The sequence below is a fragment of the Poecilia reticulata genome, chromosome 8 (genome assembly GCF_904066995.2).
Source record: "Poecilia reticulata chromosome 8, P_reticulata-male-v2, whole genome shotgun sequence".
Taxonomy (NCBI): Eukaryota; Metazoa; Chordata; class Actinopteri; order Cyprinodontiformes; family Poeciliidae; genus Poecilia; species Poecilia reticulata.
The window spans coordinates 19,689,252-19,708,780 of NC_088837.1; the positions used below are offsets into that span (position 1 = coordinate 19,689,252).

Below are 19,529 nucleotides of genomic sequence, written 5' to 3' on the forward strand. Positions count from 1 at the left end.
TTTATGAGGTAACTGGTTTTACCTGTCGTTGCATTCAAGTCTTTTTTTTTTTTTACACCTGGCTGTTCCATCCAGATAAATCATACCTACTATACTTATGTGTTCTACAAATGAACGGAAGAACTCATAGTTTGAGTAAAGTAGGGTTGCATCTGTAACAGGTTGACATCAATGTTCACATTTTTGAAATGTGACTTCAATCTACTGGTTAACGTTTAATTTCTGAAATATTTTGGCACTTTTACTTTCATTTTCTGAGCAGCACCTGAAGGCAGCCACGCTACTAGTTTATTTAGCATTCCAAAATGACGGATCCGACTACATCTCCAGAGGACCACTGGAAAGTAAGTCACTGTTAAAGACCACTTTCGAGCTTCCCGCTCATTGTTCTTTTACTGTGACATCTGTAATGTTTAATAAACTGTTTGGAAATGCTGAAGTTTGAACGGCGCTGCTAATGTAGCGTTAGCTTCATCACGCTCAGTAACATTGGAACAGATGGCTAACATGCTAGCAAAGTAAACAAAGCCGACTAAAAAGAGAAACTCGTGTTTCTTATCTAATATTCTTTGTCTTGTGAATTGGCTCGTCTTCCATAAAGAAGAAGACAATTAATGCGTTAAACTATATTTGAATTATCGATTTTAAGTGAAGTTGAAAGGCTTTTGAAGAGTCCGACTTATTAAATGGCCACTTCGTCATGCATGATACATTTCAGTATCGGTCTCACACCAAGTCGTTTCTTACAATATTATTGTATCCTTTCTTATAATCTAATATTTATATTTCATTTATATTTAACTGGGCATTGCTGACGAAAGAATGTTGTTTATAGATCTTATATTCATGAAATTGGAGAAATTTGAGCCTCGAATCGAGTTTTAAACCTATTTTGTCAAACAACATTTATTTTTAAGGGAACTCTTAACAGTACACGGTGTTTTTCAGGGTTTTTTCCACCATACGCAGGGGAAAATCTGGGCTAACACAACCAGGCAATAAACCCATTGTGTTGCGTTGCCCTACATCCAGCAGTAAAACCTATTTGACACATCGTTTATCTTCTGTTGTACTTGCAATGGACAAATCAGGCCGTTGCTCAGTAGGGGGGTTGTAGTTGCTCTTTTGTCAACATATTTAGGACAGCACATATTTTCCACTTGTCATTTCAACCTCACACTCTACGTTTTATTTCTTCTTTTCTACTTGGTGATGGCCGGGCAGACAGACGGGGCTTTCAGCGACAATGGCTTTGACACCAGTGAGTACTTCTTACAGGACATAACTCATCTTTTCTCTGTGATCTCTTGTCGCTCTTGCTTTTAATGTTCTCATAACTATTGTTTTGTTTCTCAGGTTTCTTCACTGATACTGCCAGAAAAGGTAGCATTGTGTCCAGGGCAAACAGTATCGGCTCTACAAGTGCCTCTTCAGTCCCAAATACAGGTATTGTCTTTTTAACAGATAGCATTTTTTTTCTTACAGCTATTTACGGTCCATGTGTAATGAATGTGTTTAGAGTTGCACAGTATATCATATAGTCTGGGTTCCTGCCCACTCTTGGAAAAATCAGAAAATGCATAGAATTAATTTCAGGAACCTGTGGTAAAAATCTAAAGTCTGATTTTCCAGACTTGCATAATTTGAATGTTTTTTAAGACTAACATCTACTAATGCTCAATACACACAGTGATTGTACATGACTTTATATAAAATTGGCATGCTTAACTTTAATATACCAAATGAGGTCTTGCTTTTAAAATGTTACCCATCAGAATTTTGGTTTTTCACTTATTGAATGAAATGAAATGAAATGCTCTTTCATAAATCAGTCAATAATTTAGTATATTACTTGCTTTGATTGGCATCTGACAGCTCTAGAAACAGAGCAGATCTGAAGCGTTGATCATTATTTGTGTAATCTGCAGATAATAAAACTTTGACAACTACAGGGTTAGTGTATTCTTGTCATAGGTTTCAAAATAAACACACAGTAAAGCAAACTCGGATTACGAATATTGAAGGTTTAGCTTATTATATCCACTCTTTATTCTTGTCAATAATTCAAAAATGTAAATATGCAAAATTTGAACAAAAAACTCAATCCTTCATTAATAAATATGCTAAGAAAAAAAATCCCTAACCGTAGCTATCAGAGCTATCTATACTGCAGACATGTTTCCATAATAAAAATGAATTTGTTCCCTAACAGATGATGAAGACAGCGACTACAGGCATGAGACGTCGTACAAAGACTCGTACAAAGACCGAAGGAGACAAGCACACACACAAGCTGAGCAGAAGCGCAGAGATGCAATCAAGGTAACTTCACATCAGGATCCCCTCCCCTCACCCCACTCCACTGTTCTCAAATATTCCACATATTATAGAAGTTTCTAATTTTATCCTCTCATTCTAACACCAGAAAGGTTATGATGACCTCCAGGGAATTGTTCCAACCTGCCAACAGCAGTCTGAGTTTGCTGTCGGAGCACAAAAGATCAGCAAGGCTACTATCCTTCAGAAAAGTAAGCTGTAGCCAACAAATACGTTATGAATTGTGAGCCAATGAGCCTTGATGTATTCAGAAAACAGTTTCTGTTTGTGTTAAATGTCGTTTCACCCCTAACTCAACCATATTATTGCTAAAGAAATAAAACAAAAACTGGTGCTTTTTTTCAGTTTTTTGTAAGTTTTTATAATAATATTTTAGGGGCCAATAATAGTACTTGCATTGTTGTTGTTTTTTAAGCTCTGATTGTATACAGCAATTCCTCTACAGCCAAAATGACTGAGTTTTTATTGTAGATTTTATCCTCCATAATAAATACTTTTGGATATTATTTTAACTTCTTGAACTGCATTCCTGAAACAAATTACCTTTTTTATGATGATGCTCTGTTATAAGTACCATTCAAAAGTGGTGTATTAAAAGTCTAACTGATGGGAAAGCCATTTTTTTTCTTAGTTGCACACCTTTTCATATACTGAGTTTTAAAATTATTGCTTTTTAATTGAATTTAAGAGTTAAAAAAGAGCATCAAACAAAATAAGTCATATAGAAATCTTGCTCAGTTCATTTATGAGAAATAAAAATGGAGGAGCAGCATTGCCAACAACTCATAATTGACGTCCCAGAGCTGTGCCAAGATCTGTGACTAATGCATGTTCGTTTTATTGTTTCAGCAATCGACTACATCCACTTTCTTCATAAAGAAAAGAAGAAGCAAGAGGAGGAAGTTTCTGTCCTAAGGAAAGAAGTGATGGCCTTGAAGATCATGAAAACGTTAGGAAGTGGTTTATATCTTTTTTTTTATTTTTTGCAACATAAAATCTCCCTTCATCTAGATAAAAAGAAGACATAAAGTCCTGACTGCCACATGACTTTGGATTTAAAAATAAATATTGATCATGGGGAAAGAGGGAACATCTATTTAGCTTTGATTGCAAAATTAATCTCATTGAAAAGTTTAAATCCTAATAGGATTTCTTTTAAAAAACTATGAAAATTTTTGTTATCCCCACACAGAAGCTGCAGCTGTTTACTAAATTGGAAATAAGATGTTTGTTTCCTTCCAGGAACTACGAGCACATAGTGAAGGCCCACCAGAACAACCCACAGCAGGGAGAGGACCAGGTCTCTGACCAGGTCAAGTTCAACATCTTCCAGAACATCATGGACTCGCTGTTCGTGTCTTTCAGTAATTCTGTTTCAATGAGCAGCTTCCAAGAACTGTCTGCCTGTGTTTTCAGCTGGATCGAGGAACACTGCAAGCCACAGGTAAGGACTCTTATGGACGGATGCTGCAAAAACATCAATCTGCAGATGGAGTGACAACGTTTGTGTGCCGCTTCTCTTCTTTTTCAGACGCTGAGGGAGTTTGTTGTCGGAGTGCTCCGGCAGCTCAATGGCCAGCTTTATTAGTTGAGGAGAAACCTCTGGCTAACTTCCAGAAATTGACTTTTAACTTGGCTCTTGCCTCCCAGGATGGAATTAAAACTTCAATCTGCCACAGTCCTCACACTGACTTCAGCTCATCAGAGATTCCTGGATTGTTATTAGATTACCTCGTCAAATGCTATGGGGAGAGATGAAAGGTTGCCTTGGCTTGAGCAGTTAAGTAGGGATGCCTTGTGACCGCTTTACTGTTGGGAATTTACATCTCTACAGCGTATTTTTTGCTCCATCTCAAACTTCTAAGGAACGCAGAGAAAACGAGTTTTTAAACGAAACGTGACATGCAGAGAACATCTAGTTATAATTTCAACAAAGCACAGTATGAATGAAAAGCTTCCTGCAAAACAGCGCAGGAAGTAATGTCTTATCAGGTCCTCCCAAGTTTGCCTAGTTTCATAATCTAAATGGTAACCATATATATATATATAAACGTGTGCCTACAAATAGATGCTCATATCAAGTCAGTTATTCAGTTCGGAGCAAATGTACTCGGGCTCACCTGAGACACCATGAGGAGAAATCATTTATTTGACGTGAATGAAGTGATGGTGATGTTTCTGCCGCATCTTAGTTAATAGAGTAAGAAAGCAGAACGGTCACAGCTTTTCTTCTGTCTCGTCAATTAGTGGCCACGTAGCTGGATTCTGAACGAGAGCTTTTCGTGCTGCTGCGCACAAACGAGTCACTCCTGAAATTTGTTGGATTGTTCTGAGCATTTCGAGCTCTTCTGTTTTCAGGAGCATGCCATATGGTGCCTCAGAATTTCTATCACTGATGTTTGCTTTGAATGAACTCTTCACTGTGACGGAGCTCCGTGTTTAGTGTTTAAATAAGCGTAGCTTTATAATGGGGGGCAAAGCAGAAAAACGCATGTTGTAAATGTAAACCCGCTGTGCCACAGCTCGGTGAACGAATTTTAAGTTGTTTATTTACAGGATGATGTTAAACACCAAGTGTTGACTTTGATAAGCCTTTTTTTTTACTTATGAAGCATCACTAGAATAAGTTGTTGTAATGCTTTTATGGTAAATGTATCGATCTGCTGTGTGAGCTTTTATAATCCGTATGTTGATTACCACTACAGTTTGTTTTTTTTTCATTCATCACTGCTATCTTAAATATTATACCCTTAAAATTGTTCATCTGTCAAAACACTTCTGTACTCGAAAAAAAATGACATAAATTTCTGTCATTGAATTTAAACAATTTTTTTGTGTTACTTTCAGGAACTCCATTTCAAAGGTAAATCACTAGTAACTTTTAGATACCACTGAAGTCTAATGAAAGTGCCATAAATCCACTTGCAATGCTCTTTCTTATGCTACTAGTTAAGATCGTATGGAAGTAGTCCATCCATTCAAAGTCTGATCTTATTTTTGTTAACACAGAATTGGAGGTTTTATAAGGCTTGTATATGACGACGTGTGTCTCTAAACATGCAATGGACGTTGTGTTGATTTTATTTTCATTTTCAGGAGAAAAAAAGTGCAAGGTGGCAGGAGAAAAACTCAAACATGAAACAACATGAAACACTTTAATTACAATAAACTTATATACTTGTACTCTTAAAAATGTGATGTGGTCAAGCATTAGTTTGATATATCGCTACCTTAAACAAAAATAAAAATATTTCAGTTGGTAAACAAAGTGTTCACAACTCAACCTGAATGAACTCTTAACATTAATTTGTTGACATTACTGTGAACTCAGGTATGTTTTTGTGGTTATAAAATGGAAAACGAACCGCTGTTGCCTCTGAGGTGATGAGCATCCCTCCATAACGCCTCAACATTTGTGATTTGTTTAGCTAAGACTGATGTACATAAGTGCTTTCTGCTATGTTTTCCGTTTCAGAATCTGCTGAACTCGTATTTATTCAAAGAACGTGTTATAAATAAAGTTTCCTCTTGGGATTAGATCACTGTGATCAGTTTCCTTAGCTACGGTCTACTCAGGCTTGATCTGATGCGGTAGCTGTATCGCTGTTTTCTTCAGGTGGTGGGAAGCGCCACCTTACAGTCTTCATCCGTCTCCACTCCCACCTCTTCCTGTGGAAAAATAAAAGCATTGCCAGTCAATTAACATTTGAGGAAAATAGATAATGACTTCCTTCTCATCTTACCAGGAACTCTTTTTTGCTCTTTGGGTATCCCTCCAGGATGGAATTCATCATGTCCGAAGCCTGAGAAAAAACAAACTATTTTAGCACTTCCGAAGCAATTCTCCTCCACCACAACATGACGTGCACATTTAAACTGATTTGTTGACAAAAAATACATTACCAGTCTCTTCCTCTTTTTCCACTCTTTTACGTAAACATCACGCTCTTTACAGACCTGCAAATTATAACCAACACACCACATTGTACAAGAAATGCAGAACAACCAAAGTCGGAGATTAACTGAGGTTTTAAAGTGGTTGACACCTTCTCTTTTTCTTCCGGTGATACGTGATTTGTAGCCGACTTTATCTTCTCCAGACGTTCTCTGTAACCAGAACATTCGGCGTTCAGCTCCTGGATTTCTGTCATCATTTCCTCTGTTGTGAGGGAGCTGTTCAGCTCTTTCAATTCTGGCACAGCACAAAGAAATTCATTTCAGCTCTAATTCCTGCACTGGACTAAACAGCATAATTATGGTGTTGGGAGTAGAAGTTTTTTTTATTATCTGAATCAGCAGAGAGGTCTACCTGTATCCAGCTGCCTGCAGCTCTGTGTTAGGGTCTGAACCTCTGCACTGAGCTCTGAAATCTGTTTATCCATGGCCTTCAGGTCTGCATCATTCACATCTCCAAACTGAGACTGTGGGTGAGATTACAAATAGTTCAGACAGCATCTCCCTGCCTTACAGCAATGAAACATTCTAGATTAACAGACTAACCTGATCTGCAAAGTAAATCTTTTGCTTGCCATACATTTTCTCCTTTATCTTGCCTTCGTGGGCCAGCAGTTCCATGGCTTTGACCACTGCCTGGTGGAGCAAGTTAATCAATCTATCATCAGGATGCAAAAAATAGAGCTTTAAAGATTCTAACTTGTGCTCTCCTTAGATTTACAACTGAACATCTTTGTGGCCAAAAATGCTTAATTACCTTTCCCTAAAACCATATTTTTAATCTCACAACTAAGGTGAGAACAACTAAGTATTTTTACATTAGTATAAGTATTTTATGCTAAAATACTTACACTCATTTGTGGTTTTTGTAAAAAAAAAAAAAAAAAAAAAAAAAATCTGTAATTAAACATAAACATAAACTGACATTTAAAAGGGATTGACCACAGATGACTGGATGCAGGGTAATATGACCCAGAATGATCACAAAATCAGAAAAATACAAAAAGATAAAGGAAGAATTGATCTCACAGTTTTGCCCAACCCATGCTGCTTCTGCAAATTACAGAAGACATCCTGAGCACTGTAGGGACGGTTCTTTTCATTTAGATAGGCGAGGATGATAGGCGCCCCTGTAATGAACAAAATATTAAGGCTGTGCAGATAATAACATTATGCCACTGTGATAGACTTATTGCACGTTTATGTATGAGTTTGCTCGATTTCATCACATCTTATGACTCATAATCATTAGTGCCTTTCAGATATTCTCCCGCATCAACAAGCTGTTGTTCGGGTCAGCTAACGTTAGCTTTATGCTAACCTAGCTACACTTTATCTCGAAGTTTCTGTGAAACACCAACGTCTTCTACGCGAAATAAAAAGTTGTCTGGGATTAAAAACAATCGAAAACAAATTGAAGTAGTTTATTTTCCTTACCGTTGTCTTTTTTGCTCATTTTTGTGTTCACTTTAGCTTTCCAGATTGAGTTTCGCGGAAACTGTGCGTCACGGAAAAGATCGATTATTTCATAAGAGGTATCACACCAGTATATATTTCCAATTTAGTCAGTCAATCTGAGATCTTCTGTTGAATTTTTAGCTGATATAAAGTTAGATTATTTTGACAAAGGAACGAATGTTTTCGCCAGTATTTGTTTCAAAGTTGTAACCGAGAGGGATTGGCTTAAATCTTTTAAGTTGTAACTACAAAATCCGAAAAAATAGGCGTTGTAAGACGTCTGTTGCTCTCAAAGGAACAGTACTAAGAACGCCCCCTGGAGTCACAACATAGAAGGAGGACGACGAATTCACATTTTTACTTTAAATTTCAATATTCAAGTCTGAGGAGATTCTATTTCTAATTTTTTTGTTTCATTTTAAATCAACAAAACATCAATAAAAATCATAGCATGTAGGTATGTTTGACCTTTTCCATCTTTTTTGGTATTTCATTGTGTCAAAGAACAATCCAAAAACCAAACTTAATTCCAAACAATTTATTCAATGTATTTTCCACTTCAAAATATATCAAAACCAGATACGGAGAAGAAAATACAATACTATGCACATTAACTTAGCAGGCTAGAGAATATTGAGGACTTAACTTTTCATGGAGCAGCTTGACTGAACATTAACACCCAAATCTAACAAGCCATAGAAATCCATCTTGGCTATCAATCAGTGCATTGTTTTTGCAACTTCAGCTTCATGAAAGAAGATCTGTTTTTTTTGTTTGTTTACTAGTACTGAAAACTTTTCTGAACAGGATACATTTTTCAGAATAAAATAGCAATTGTTTTTTTCTGTTGAAACAGCATAGAAGATTCAGTAAATCTGAATTTTTCTGGTTTAAAGTGCCATATTTTCTCCAACATTAAGAACAATCAGACAGACCTATACAAAATCACTTTAAACCTTTATAATAATTAAAAAAAAGAGAGAGAGATCAACATTTATACAATTTTGATGTAAACATGGTTCCAAATTTTTTTAAAAAAGGACACAATGTAAAATATATATATTTTTTGCCTTAAATAAGATCAAATGGGTTGTGAGGTATTAAACCAGAGCAGGAAAAGGACAGGAAAATGAAAACAGCTGTGAACTTATTCACATAAACAGTGAATAACTTTCGCCTTAGAACAAAATCTCATAACTAAAATAAAATATGACAGCGCTTTACTGGCTCAGTTAAGACAGTAATATGGGGTAAAATAAGCTTCCACAAGAACAAAAATACTGAAGATGTCTATTTACGAATAAAAAGAAAGAAAAACTGTTTAAAATACTTAAAGTTCAGAAAATATGCAACATAAAAATAAATCCAGCTCCTATAATTATGTCATGTCAAGAAACTACAATGAAATGCCGTCTCTTGAAAGATGGATAACTACTGTAATGACCTCATAAACTAACATTAAATGCTGTCCAAAATGTCTGTATTAAATATGGCTCAGCTCAAGCAACAGGAATGTCCTATATATTTGGTCCTATGTTAAAAAGCCCTGTTTTTTATCGATTCAAAAGTAGAAAAGTTTTAATGGGCACTCCTGTAAGTTTTGAGAGTATCATTTTTCACTTTGACAATGCTGTTGTATCAAATGTCTCATCGTATTTTTCTTTTTTGTTGTTGTTGTATTTCCTATTGCTCAGCCTACAAATAAAAAAGTTATCACTGATCGGAGTCGAACAGGGGAAAAAAAAAGAAGAAAGAAAATAAGGAAAAGGGAAAAAATATGAAATGCTTCACAGTGAGAAATTGTTGCCTACCAGAAGCAGGACAGCTGGAACCTAAATTTATCTCACAGGCTGGTCAACATTTTAGACTCTGCCTGGCAGGACGAACACACAGCAGCACCCGCCCTTCACTGTGGTTTACCAAGCAGGCTTGATAAGAAATTAGACCCCTGACTCTCGCTTCGTCTTGAACTTTCTCCTCCTCCAAACGGATCCATCTGGTTCAGTTCAGACTGATCCAGCATTTCAAAGTCTTCTGCGTCCAAGTCTGTGTCAAATTCAGAGCTGGACTGTTTGCGGTAGCTTTTGTGCTGAACGGCCCTAGGGTGGCCTCGTCTACGCTGGGCGACAGGAGGCCGAGGCTGCAACGCCCCGGCTAGCGCCGCCTGGATCATGTTGCTGGCAATAACTCCGGCTAACTCCCCGCTGAAATCTGAGGCGGGTGGGAGGCCACTGAGGGAAAGTTCTGCATCCTCCTGGTCAGAGTCCAGATGTGCGTCCACGTCTAGCACCGAGGCGCGGTGACTCGCCAAGCCAGACAGGCCTAGGCTAGGCAGCCCGATGCTTGTGTCGTCGTCGTCGTCCATCAAAGTGGCGTCAGGGTTTATGGATGGGAAGTCTGGGAGGTCTTGAGCAAAAGACTCCTCGGCATCACTGTGTCTGTCCAGATCTAACACATACACACACAAAAAAAAAAACAGAAATTTAGAGGAGAGAAGGCAGAAGACAGGGAAGATATAATGAAGATAGCTGAGCATACCTTCAGAGCCCTCTGTGAGTGGAGTCTGACCCCGTGACAGATTAAAGGTCCCATTGTCGGTGTAGGACACCTCAGCGTCAGAGTGCTCCGAATCAGTCAGTGCAAGTTCTTTAGCGGCAATCTCATCATCAAACTGGAGGAGAGAGGCAAAGAAGATGCTTTAATACAATCAAGCAAAAACACTTTAAATCAACTAATTTACTTTCAGTCTCTGCTTGCTCTAGATCTCAAACCTTTTCAAACATCAAAGCGCAAACTCATGAAACTATTTGCAAGTTGTTGTTTTTTTTTTTCTTTGATGCTCCTGACCTCAACAGGAAGTGGCTCTGGTATGCTACTGTATTCATCACGGCTGAAATAGATGAAGTAGCAGATACAAAAACAAATGTTTTTCTGTATACGTTCTCACCAGCTTTGATGTAAACAAAGTGACTTGACCAGGTGCAAAGCACTTGTTGCTACTCACAGGTAAGTCATTATAGTTTAACAGTATTACTGAGGTGGTTGAAGGGTTAACAGGCTTACTTTTGGGCAAAAGGCAGCCAACTCTTCCTCACTGTCACTCGCTTCATCGGAGGCTGCACCACGTATCGACCTTCGCAGGACTGCAAAGGACAACAGACAGATAGTAGCTAACTATTTCCGCTAAATTAATCCTCTGGTCACCACAGGTTGTAAAAAAGTCTTTAAAACAGTAAGATCATTTTTATTTATGTTGTGAATTAGATAACATAATATCTGAAAGAAACAGACCATCTCAGTGGCTTGCAAATATCGCCATACCACTGGAACCTTTTCACTATTTTGTCAAGTTACAGCCAGGGGTGAAAGTAGTTTTAAATTTTTGGGGGTACTATGACAAAAAAAATAAATAAATAAATAAATACAAATTATACACATATATTATATATATATATATATATATATATATATATATATATATATATATATATATATATAATATATATATATATATATTGCTATTGTGCACAGAAATGTAGCAAGCATTTTACTTGCACGCGCACACACACACACACACACACACACACACACACACATACATACACCTACTAAGACATGCTACTCTGTGTTATTGACATCATGGAGATTCCTACACACGTCTACATCTTGAAATAGCACCTGACCCAAACTTTTGCCCGAGTTGTTCTTGAAATCTGCCTTTGAAATAAAATCATGAAGCCTTTTTATCTCCAAGGCTCCTGAATGACACAAGCCAAGAACTTCTGGGTTCTGGACCTCAATAAAATTATGTATAAGTGCAGGTCTGGATCGCTCTTCTGCTTTTGTTTCTTATGTTTGGTAAAATAGTCACAGCATTAAATTGTCTGTGAAAATGTATAAAAATAAATATAATAAGTCACAGAATGGGTCCAGCGGACGGCGCCGGTGCAGGGGGCAAAGAGCGGGTTAGTACTGGGAAGCGGAACCTCGGACGGACGGACGGATGGAATCTACAACTTGACACATATGTAGGACCCAAAACCGACATAATAAGAAATAAAAAATAAATATGTAAACAAAAGAATATACACTGCTCAAAAAATAAAGGGAACACTTAAACAACACAATATAACTCCAAGTAAATCAAACTTCTGTGAAATCAAACTGTCCATTTAGGAAGCAACACTGATTGACAATCAATTTCCCCTGCTGTTGTGCAAATGGAATAGACAACTGATGGAAATTATTGGCAATTAGCAAGACACACTCAACAAAGGAGTGGTTCTGCAGGTGGGGACCACAGACCACTTCTCAGTACCTATGCTGTCTGGCTGATGTTTTGGTCAGTTTTGAATGTTGGTGGTGCTTTCACACTCGTGGTAGCATGAGACGGACTCTACAACCCACACAAGTGGCTCAGGTAGTGCAGCTCATCCAGGATGGCACATCAATGCGAGCTGTGGCAAGAAGGTTTGCTGTGTCTGTCAGCGTAGTGTCCAGAGGCTGGAGGTGCTACCAGGAGACAGGCCAGTACACCAGGAGACGTGGAGGAGGCCGTAGGAGGGCAACAACCCAGCAGCAGGACCGCTACCTCCACCTTTGTGCAAGAAGGAACAGGAGGAGCACTGCCAGAGCCCTGCAAAATGACCTCCAGCAGGCCACAAATGTACATGTGTCTGCACAAACGTTTAGAAACCGACTCCATGAGGATGGTATGAGGGCCCGACGTCCACAGATGGGGGTTGTGCTCACAGCCCAACACCGTGCAGAATGCTTGGCATTTGCCAGAGAACACCAGGATTGGCAAATTTGCCACTGGCGCCTTGTGCTCTTCACAGATGAAAGCAGGTTCACACTGAGCACATGTGACAGACGTGACAGAGTCTGGAGACGCCGTGGAGAGCGGTCTGCTGCCTGCAACATCCTTCAGCATGACCGGTTTGGCAATGGGTCAGTAATGGTGTGGGGTGGCATTTCTTTGGAGGGCTGCACAGCCCTCCATGTGCTCACCAGAGGTAGCCTGACTGCCATTAGGTACCGAGATGAGATCCTCAGACCCCTTGTGAGACCATATGCTGGTGCGGTTGGCCCTGGGTTCCTCCTAATGCAGGACAATGCTGGACCTCATGTGGCTGGAGTGTGTCAGCAGTTCCTGCAAGATGAAGGCATTGAAGCTATGGACTGGCCCGCCCGTTCCCCAGACCTGAATCCGATTGAGCACATCTGGGACATCATGTCTTGCTCCATCCACCAACGACACGTTGCACCACAGACTGTCCAGGAGTTTGCGGATGCTTTAGTCCAGGTCTGGAAGGAGATCCCTCAGGAGACCATCCGCCACCTCATCAGGAGCATGCCCAGGCATTGTAGGGAGGTCATACAGGCACGTGGAGGCCACACACAATACTGAGCCTCATTTTGACTTGTTTTAAGGACATTACATTAAAGTTGGATCAGCCTGTAGTGTGTTTTTTCACTTTAATTTTGTGTGTGGCTCCAAATCCAGGCCTCCATTGGTTAATAAATTTTTTGTGTGATTTTGTTGTCAGCACATTCAACTTTGTACAGAAAGTATTCAATGAGAATATTTCATTCATTCAGATCTAGGATGTGTTATTTGAGTGTTCCCTTTATTTTTTTGAGCAGTGTATATCCGACATATATAAAAAATAATATATAAAATAACATATATATATATAAGCTGGGTATCTCTTGAATTGCTACAAAATAAAGCTGTATTTCCTTCAGCCCACTGGCTGCAATGTTAACACCTTGAGATGCCATGAGGCCTAAATCCTGAACATCATGGCATGGAGTGCATCCCAGTCATGGCTAATTAGTGGGCGCAGTCGCGGCTGCGCAGTGAACCCACTGATTTTTTACAGCAGACAGCCGCTCCCTTCTCTTGCAGGTACTGCGTACCCCCGCTAAATCTTTTAGGGGTACGCAGTACCCTGCCGTACCCCCTTACTTTCACCCCTGGTTATAGCCACAAATTTCAACATATTTTATTGGATTTAGAGTCTGTGGCACAGCCAGATGTAGTGGAAATTCACCATATTTTGCCAAAAGTCTTGTGTTACTTGCCTTTACATAAACATTCATGGCACCACATTTTCCTTAAAAAGATTTTAAGATGTCATCGGCTCAGTCTTTGCAGCTTTAGTATTGTTCTTGGGTATTTTTAAGATCAGACACTAATGTTGGGCGAGAGGCTTTGGCTCAGAGTCTCATTTCTGTATCCTCCAAACGGTATCCTATTGGATATAGATCAGGGCTCTGTGCAGTCAAATTGCTCTATACCAAACTTGCTTAAGTCCTCATGAACACTGCTTTATGAATTGACAGAGTCATAAAATTGTCCAACTTTTCTTCACAGGAACGAAGATGCCAAGTCCAACTGTTGAAACCGCTCTATGTAATCCATGCTTTGTCTTCTCTGCACCAAACTTAACACGGCTGTGCAAGGCAGTTAGGCAAGTTTTGTTCTCCTGGCAACTGCCAAACACAGACTGATACATTGTCTTGGAGGCACGCCTACAGTTACGCCTAAAATTATTATTAGTAGTATATCTAATTATTCATACACCTGGCATTTAAGTTGACATTTATTTAATATTGACATTTAAGTAACATGTATCTTTAGACATCATTTTACATTTTGAGGTAGTCCAGCCACAGTCCTGACTTGAATCTGATCGAGAGCCATTAGAGGAAGCTACAGATGAGGGTGATGGCAACAAGGCCTTCCTATCTCAAAGACTTGGAGCTCATCAACATGCAAAATGCTAGTCTGAAGTTATAAGAAGAGCTTGGTTGCTTTGATGTCAAATCAGGAGATCCCATTCGTTAGTGAGAAGGGCAATTATAATTGACATTTTTTAAAATAAAATATAAATAACAGAGCTTTTAGATCTGAATTTGCAAGGGCTATTAATATTTTTGGGCTTAACTTTCGATCCTTGACTTCGTAAAGCTGGAGCCATAGTTGGAACAGCTAAAATCAATGACTGGGAGAGGTAACCAAGTAGTTTTGGCAATATTGTGTATACTCCCTGATACAAGTTATTCAGGTGAATGCTGGGATTCATAAGCCCCGCCCCCTGGATCCCACAATCCCAGCTGCATTCTTTGAAGGCACCCAGCCTCTGATCTCAGTGAATTAATGTGTGCTTGATCTAGAATAAATGTAGGTAGGTTTACTTTAATGCGCTTATCGTTGAACTATGATATGAGAGAAGCTTTTAATTCATTTTTATGTATTTAAGGTTACATTTGTTGGCTGACATGTAGGCAAAAAAAAAAAAAGGCTGAAAAATTTAGATACAACTTACACTGATTATCAATGGGCTTTGACATCATATATCCACGAACACTGAAGTCCAGTCGCTGCAGGAATGGCTCCAGCTTGACATATACGCACTGAAAAATCCGGTGAAAGGCAGCCAATGGGGTCAGGAGAGTTGCCAACACTATAGCGGGAGGGAAAAGATCACCAGTCATTACAGGAGGGAATATTTCTGTTAGGTCCGCGTGACAGGGGGAAAAAATGTTCTCCTCAGGATTTAAATTTAGATTGGAACAGATCTGCTTTGCTGACAATCACATGTCCATTAGTCTGCGTAAAGCAACAAACTGCTGTAGATGGAGGGTGTTAAGATGCAGCAAACAAGCTGCCGTAGATTGCTCCTCCCTGCTGAGCTGTGCAGCCTTCAGTACTTGAAGGTTAGCAGATTAGCCCACTCTTTGTCTGACCTCCTTAGCTCCCGTCTTGTATGTCTCGTCCCAGCTTTAATCACCTCACTGAGTGGACCCTGGAACCACGGCCCCACAGATCTGATTTCATTACCCATGCATTTTTAATCACACTGGTCAGGCTACGGTTCCCTGCTAACGCGACCCTATAATAGCATGCCGTTTTATAGTGAGAGCTAGGTAAATTGCTGAAACTTACATGCAGAGTAGGAGAGCACTAATCCAGGAATGTAGTATCCAATCATAGCCAAACAGAAGAAAACTCCACAGATCAGGATGCAGAACTGTCACAGAAAAACCAGACACATATGGCTAAAGGTCAGAGGTCCTGCAAAACATTCACCCACTGAGCATTTATCAAGAGCTTAAAGAGTCTGGTTGGATTTTTGCAGATTCATGATAAGATAATTAATCCAAATATAGGTATTTTACATGGCTTTTAAAACAGGCATATTCAGGAGGTAAAGTGTGTATTCATCAACTTATTTTAGGTGTTGTGTGTTATTCTCACATTGCCAGGGTTTTGTCGTTTGTATTGCGCCATAGTGGATGTGAAAACTGATGTGCTGACCCAGACCTCTGCTAAGTGGTGGCACAGTTCAGGCACACTGAGGACGCCGGGCTGCACCAGACCCCAGCTGGAAAAACAGACAATGCTTTGAGATGACAAATACTGTAGTAATAACTTATGTAAAAATGGATTAAAACAAACCTCTCATTTTCTGACTCTTCCAATTTTCTGACTGTTGAGAGAGAAAGAAAAACAGACTATGAAACAGACTGTTTCATCGATTTCAGACTACATAGTGCAAAAATATCTTCCACACTAAAGCAAAACCCAGCACCTCTAATTTTTGGCCAGATCTTATTCTTCCAGGTATCAGCAAACACAAGCACAGCCAGGCCGAAGGCCAGCAGGAACAGCAGCCGCAGTGACGTCAGTGCAAAGAACCTTGAGAGAAAAGCAGACACAAAATCCTGAACAGACAATTCATCATCAGAGAAGCCTGAACGGAGAAGATTACCTCACTTTGTGCTCAATTCACTGGACCACAAATCCCTTAAGGAGCCCCCTTCTGAGACTTTGATTCAGAAGAATGAAAGAATAAAAATATATCTTTTCCCCAGACAAGATGGAAAAGCACTGTATACCAGAATACTATGTTTTAGGAGTCGTAAGAGCTCACCTGACCAGGGCACCATTTTTTTCGTAATAACAATCCTCCATGTCCTAGCTTCAAAGCCCAACCTCTATATCATATACGGTAGATAGGTTTTGGTGTTGCTTTAAGTTGAGCACATTTGTAAATATCTGTGATGCAAAAATGTTCCACAGCAACATTCCTTTTGTTTAAACAGTTTTTAGTATTTATGCTTTTCGGCAGTGAGATAAAACATTGCTATTCACCGGAAGTAATAGCAGTCATAGAAATATGAGTGCTATATATTTCAAGAAAATTGGATACATTCTAAATGATTATTTGCATACGGGTGAAATGACTCTGATTATTATAACAATTTGCAGTTTCCAGTGAATGAAGATTGGTGTCTTTTGAATCAATTTTCCCCCAAATTTATTTATTACCAGAATCTGAGAACCCTATATCTGAAATTGCCGTTCTCATGTTATTACTGTGAGTGTTTTAGCTTTAAACTAAGGAAAAGTGGTAGACTTGTTGATCTGAGGTAACATGCATTAATTCTGTATTTGCAGTGCATCAATTTCAGTTCTTATTTTTAACTTGAACATATTCAATCACTAAAAAGCTGCAGACTATGGATTTAAATTGCAATTCCAACAAGCACACACAGTTTTCTCCCCCCACCCCCACAACTTATTTACACTGCCTGGGACCACAGTAATTAAACTAAGCCTCTCAATGATGGTTTAATTTAAGAACTCAAAAACGTGTTGACCCAAACAGTGGTGCAGGGTTTTGCCAACCTGAAGATTACCTTGAAGAATTTGCTGACTGCTGGGATTTAAGTGGAAGTACAAGCATGATCAACAAATTAACAGTAAGTAAGAGTTACTGAGATAGACTGAAGCTGCAATGCACTACTGGGGTTTGTGCTGAAGCAATAGTAAAACACAACAGAAAGGCCTTGAAACGGTGAATGACCTAATCAAATAAAATCTGAATGGCTGAGCTTGAACAGCACTATGGCCAATCATGTTTTCTTTGCATGTAACACTGCGGCGAGTTTTATAATTCAAGTATTATCAAGGTCATCAAGTTAACTAAAGAACATCTTCTAACTGAGGTATTCACAGGAAAATACTGTAGTTATATGCTCTTCAAATTTAAAATCAGAAATTAGTAGGTTTCTGATTTTAAGTTATAAAAAGTGCACCTAAAAATGTTAAGATCATTTTTATGACCCAATGTGTGGTGACCATAAACAGGAGCGGTACTCTGCCACATGCTCCAAATGACAGGTGAAACACTTCCACCGCCTGTTTGCAAGCAGGTTCTCATGTCAGGAAATGAGAACTCTGCAAAACTATCACACACACACACACACACACACACACACACACACACACACACACACACACACACACACACCAATATGGAAGGATACACTCGTACATATTTTCATATGAGATGGAAACCTACCAGAATACAACGTTGACAACAATGTAAAGGAGGACACTGTGAAAGGGTCTTTCCCACACTAGAACAGATTGAAGGTAGGTCAAAACGGGTTCGTAGGGTCCCAGCTTGGACAGAAGAGCCTCTCTGACAGCCCGCACATGACCGTCTCTTTCACTGGAGCACGACCGACTCCGCAGGCAGACACTAGACCCGTGCTCGGAGGAACAATCCCCCATGGGGGACGTTTCTGTAGCCCCAGTGTGCGCCATCTTAGAGTCTGCCGTTGACAAAAACCAGCCTGAAAAATAAAGACTAAATAAAGGAAAGTGGAAAAAGGTAAACTGCTTGATGAGACACTACAGCGCCACGGAGCCTAGTCCGCTCACAACACTGACGCTAACGGTGAGTGCTAATAGCGAGAGAGGCCACCTGAAATATCGTACTCACTGTTTAGAATTAGACATCTTCTTATATTAAAAGTAATCATTGTATAAAAATCCACATTTGAAACATTTTATAAGACGCTGACACTTACTATTTAGTCATTCTCCCCCAGAATAGTAGCACTTCTCTTCAAAAATTGTCAATATGGCGTGTCTTGTTTTTCCGACTGCAGAGTGGACCAATCGGAATCCACAGAAACAATTGCGTCATGGTGCGTTCAGGTAAAAATTGGATTATATTGTTTACGATGCCTTTCAGGCAACTGAAGTCGACAGTATTGCACATTTCAAAAATATTATTGAAAAGGAACACAAGTTATATGATGCATTACAATTTGTATTTACATTGTTTACACGTCAACTCACAATTAAATCAAACTTTAATGTTCACTTTCAAAATAATAATTGTTAGTTCAATTCAAAACAGAATCTTTTTAAATTTTTTAATTCAATTCATTCTTGAAGTGAATTTAATTAAAGAAATCAGCCTTGATCTTTTTCTCTCTCGAATATTTGGATAAGATGTCGATTTTCAAAGGGCTCATTTTTGGAGCTTAAAATAAGCCACAATTGTTTTAGACTGTCAAAATGTGTAAGTATATTAAAGTATTATCAACGTTAAATGTTCCATACATTTACCAAATGCTTACGTTCTCCATGTCCAGCATTACTAATGGTAGGTGTCATGCATATGGACAGAGGGCAGCAAAAAGTAAGAAGTATACTTAAAAAAAGAATTAATTTCTTTATTTTCGGAAAAAAAATGAGAGGGAGTGATAGTAAAAAGAAGGAACGACTAAACAAGTGTCAAAAAATAAACTCTAACATTACTTCCGGTGGGCACCTTTTAAGAAAATCAACTTTTCTGCTGAGCTTTTGCCATCTGCGGCACCTGTCACTTTATTTAACAATTTACAGCCTGAAATCCTCCGTTGGTTGTTTTCGGGAGATTTATTTGCCAGCTCAAAAGGTGCATGCAAGT

At 39.0% G+C, this 19,529-nt stretch overlaps 3 protein-coding genes and 1 long non-coding RNA gene across 8 annotated transcripts; 1 reads left to right on the forward strand and 3 right to left on the reverse strand.

Annotated features, from left to right (window-relative positions):
- The first annotated feature begins 204 nt into the window (after positions 1-204).
- Positions 205-5,876, forward strand: mlx (MAX dimerization protein MLX). Of its 2 annotated transcripts, none has more exons than XM_008415857.3 (8): positions 205-344; positions 1,225-1,261; positions 1,357-1,446; positions 2,213-2,322; positions 2,426-2,528; positions 3,187-3,286; positions 3,580-3,781; positions 3,869-5,876. In XM_008415857.3, exons 1-8 carry the CDS (start codon positions 306-308, stop codon positions 3,923-3,925), a joined length of 738 nt encoding a protein of 245 aa, XP_008414079.1. In that variant the 5' UTR covers positions 205-305; the 3' UTR covers positions 3,926-5,876. The 2 variants fall into 2 exon arrangements, with proteins under 2 accessions (XP_008414079.1, XP_008414078.1); XM_008415856.3 differs by having other exon boundaries at positions 291-344; positions 1,216-1,261.
- psmc3ip (PSMC3 interacting protein) lies at positions 5,474-8,016 on the reverse strand. 2 transcript variants are annotated; one of them, XM_008415854.3, is made up of 8 exons: positions 7,729-8,016; positions 7,321-7,421; positions 6,838-6,927; positions 6,647-6,758; positions 6,384-6,529; positions 6,241-6,294; positions 6,081-6,140; positions 5,474-6,006 (listed from the first exon to the last, which is right to left on the reverse strand). In XM_008415854.3, the coding sequence occupies exons 1-8, from the start codon at positions 7,745-7,747 to the stop codon at positions 5,950-5,952; spliced, it is 639 nt and encodes a 212-aa protein (XP_008414076.1). In that variant the 5' UTR covers positions 7,748-8,016; the 3' UTR covers positions 5,474-5,949. The 2 variants fall into 2 exon arrangements, with proteins under 2 accessions (XP_008414076.1, XP_081466286.1); XM_081610160.1 differs by lacking the exon at positions 7,729-8,016 and having other exon boundaries at positions 6,838-6,949.
- Positions 8,017-8,272: 256 nt separating this feature from the next.
- Positions 8,273-18,820, reverse strand: retreg3 (reticulophagy regulator family member 3). 3 transcript variants are annotated; one of them, XM_008415853.3, is made up of 10 exons: positions 18,640-18,820; positions 18,126-18,402; positions 16,350-16,456; positions 16,217-16,247; positions 16,016-16,142; positions 15,704-15,788; positions 15,084-15,221; positions 10,813-10,892; positions 10,288-10,420; positions 8,273-10,197 (listed from the first exon to the last, which is right to left on the reverse strand). In XM_008415853.3, exons 2-10 carry the CDS (start codon positions 18,371-18,373, stop codon positions 9,656-9,658), a joined length of 1,491 nt encoding a protein of 496 aa, XP_008414075.1. In that variant the 5' UTR covers positions 18,374-18,402; positions 18,640-18,820; the 3' UTR covers positions 8,273-9,655. The 3 variants fall into 3 exon arrangements, with proteins under 3 accessions (XP_008414075.1, XP_008414074.1, XP_081466285.1); XM_008415852.3 differs by having other exon boundaries at positions 18,126-18,416; positions 18,640-18,728; XM_081610159.1 differs by lacking the exon at positions 18,640-18,820 and having other exon boundaries at positions 18,126-18,416.
- LOC145552593 (uncharacterized) lies at positions 12,026-15,077 on the reverse strand. The gene is made up of 2 exons (XR_014088692.1): positions 12,932-15,077; positions 12,026-12,839 (listed from the first exon to the last, which is right to left on the reverse strand). It is a non-coding gene; the product is annotated as an uncharacterized LOC145552593 (long non-coding RNA).
- Positions 18,821-19,529: the final 709 nt, after the last annotated feature.

Coding starts and splice junctions, on each gene's coding strand:
- mlx (XM_008415856.3), top strand. CDS start 306: ATGACGGATCCGACTACATCTCCAGAGGACCACTGGAAA. Junction 1,447..2,212: donor CTCTTCAGTCCCAAATACAG/GTATTGTCTTTT, acceptor GTTCCCTAACAG/ATGATGAAGACAGCGACTAC. Junction 2,529..3,186: donor GGCTACTATCCTTCAGAAAA/GTAAGCTGTAGC, acceptor TTATTGTTTCAG/CAATCGACTACATCCACTTT.
- psmc3ip (XM_008415854.3), bottom strand. Junction 6,928..7,320: donor AGCATGGGTTGGGCAAAACT/GTGAGATCAATT, acceptor TTGCTCCACCAG/GCAGTGGTCAAAGCCATGGA. Junction 6,007..6,080: donor AGAGCAAAAAAGAGTTCCTG/GTAAGATGAGAA, acceptor ATTTTTCCACAG/GAAGAGGTGGGAGTGGAGAC.
- retreg3 (XM_008415852.3), bottom strand. Junction 10,893..15,083: donor AAAGCCCATTGATAATCAGT/GTAAGTTGTATC, acceptor TGTCCTTTGCAG/TCCTGCGAAGGTCGATACGT. Junction 10,421..10,812: donor TGGCTGCCTTTTGCCCAAAA/GTAAGCCTGTTA, acceptor TCTCTCCTCCAG/TTTGATGATGAGATTGCCGC.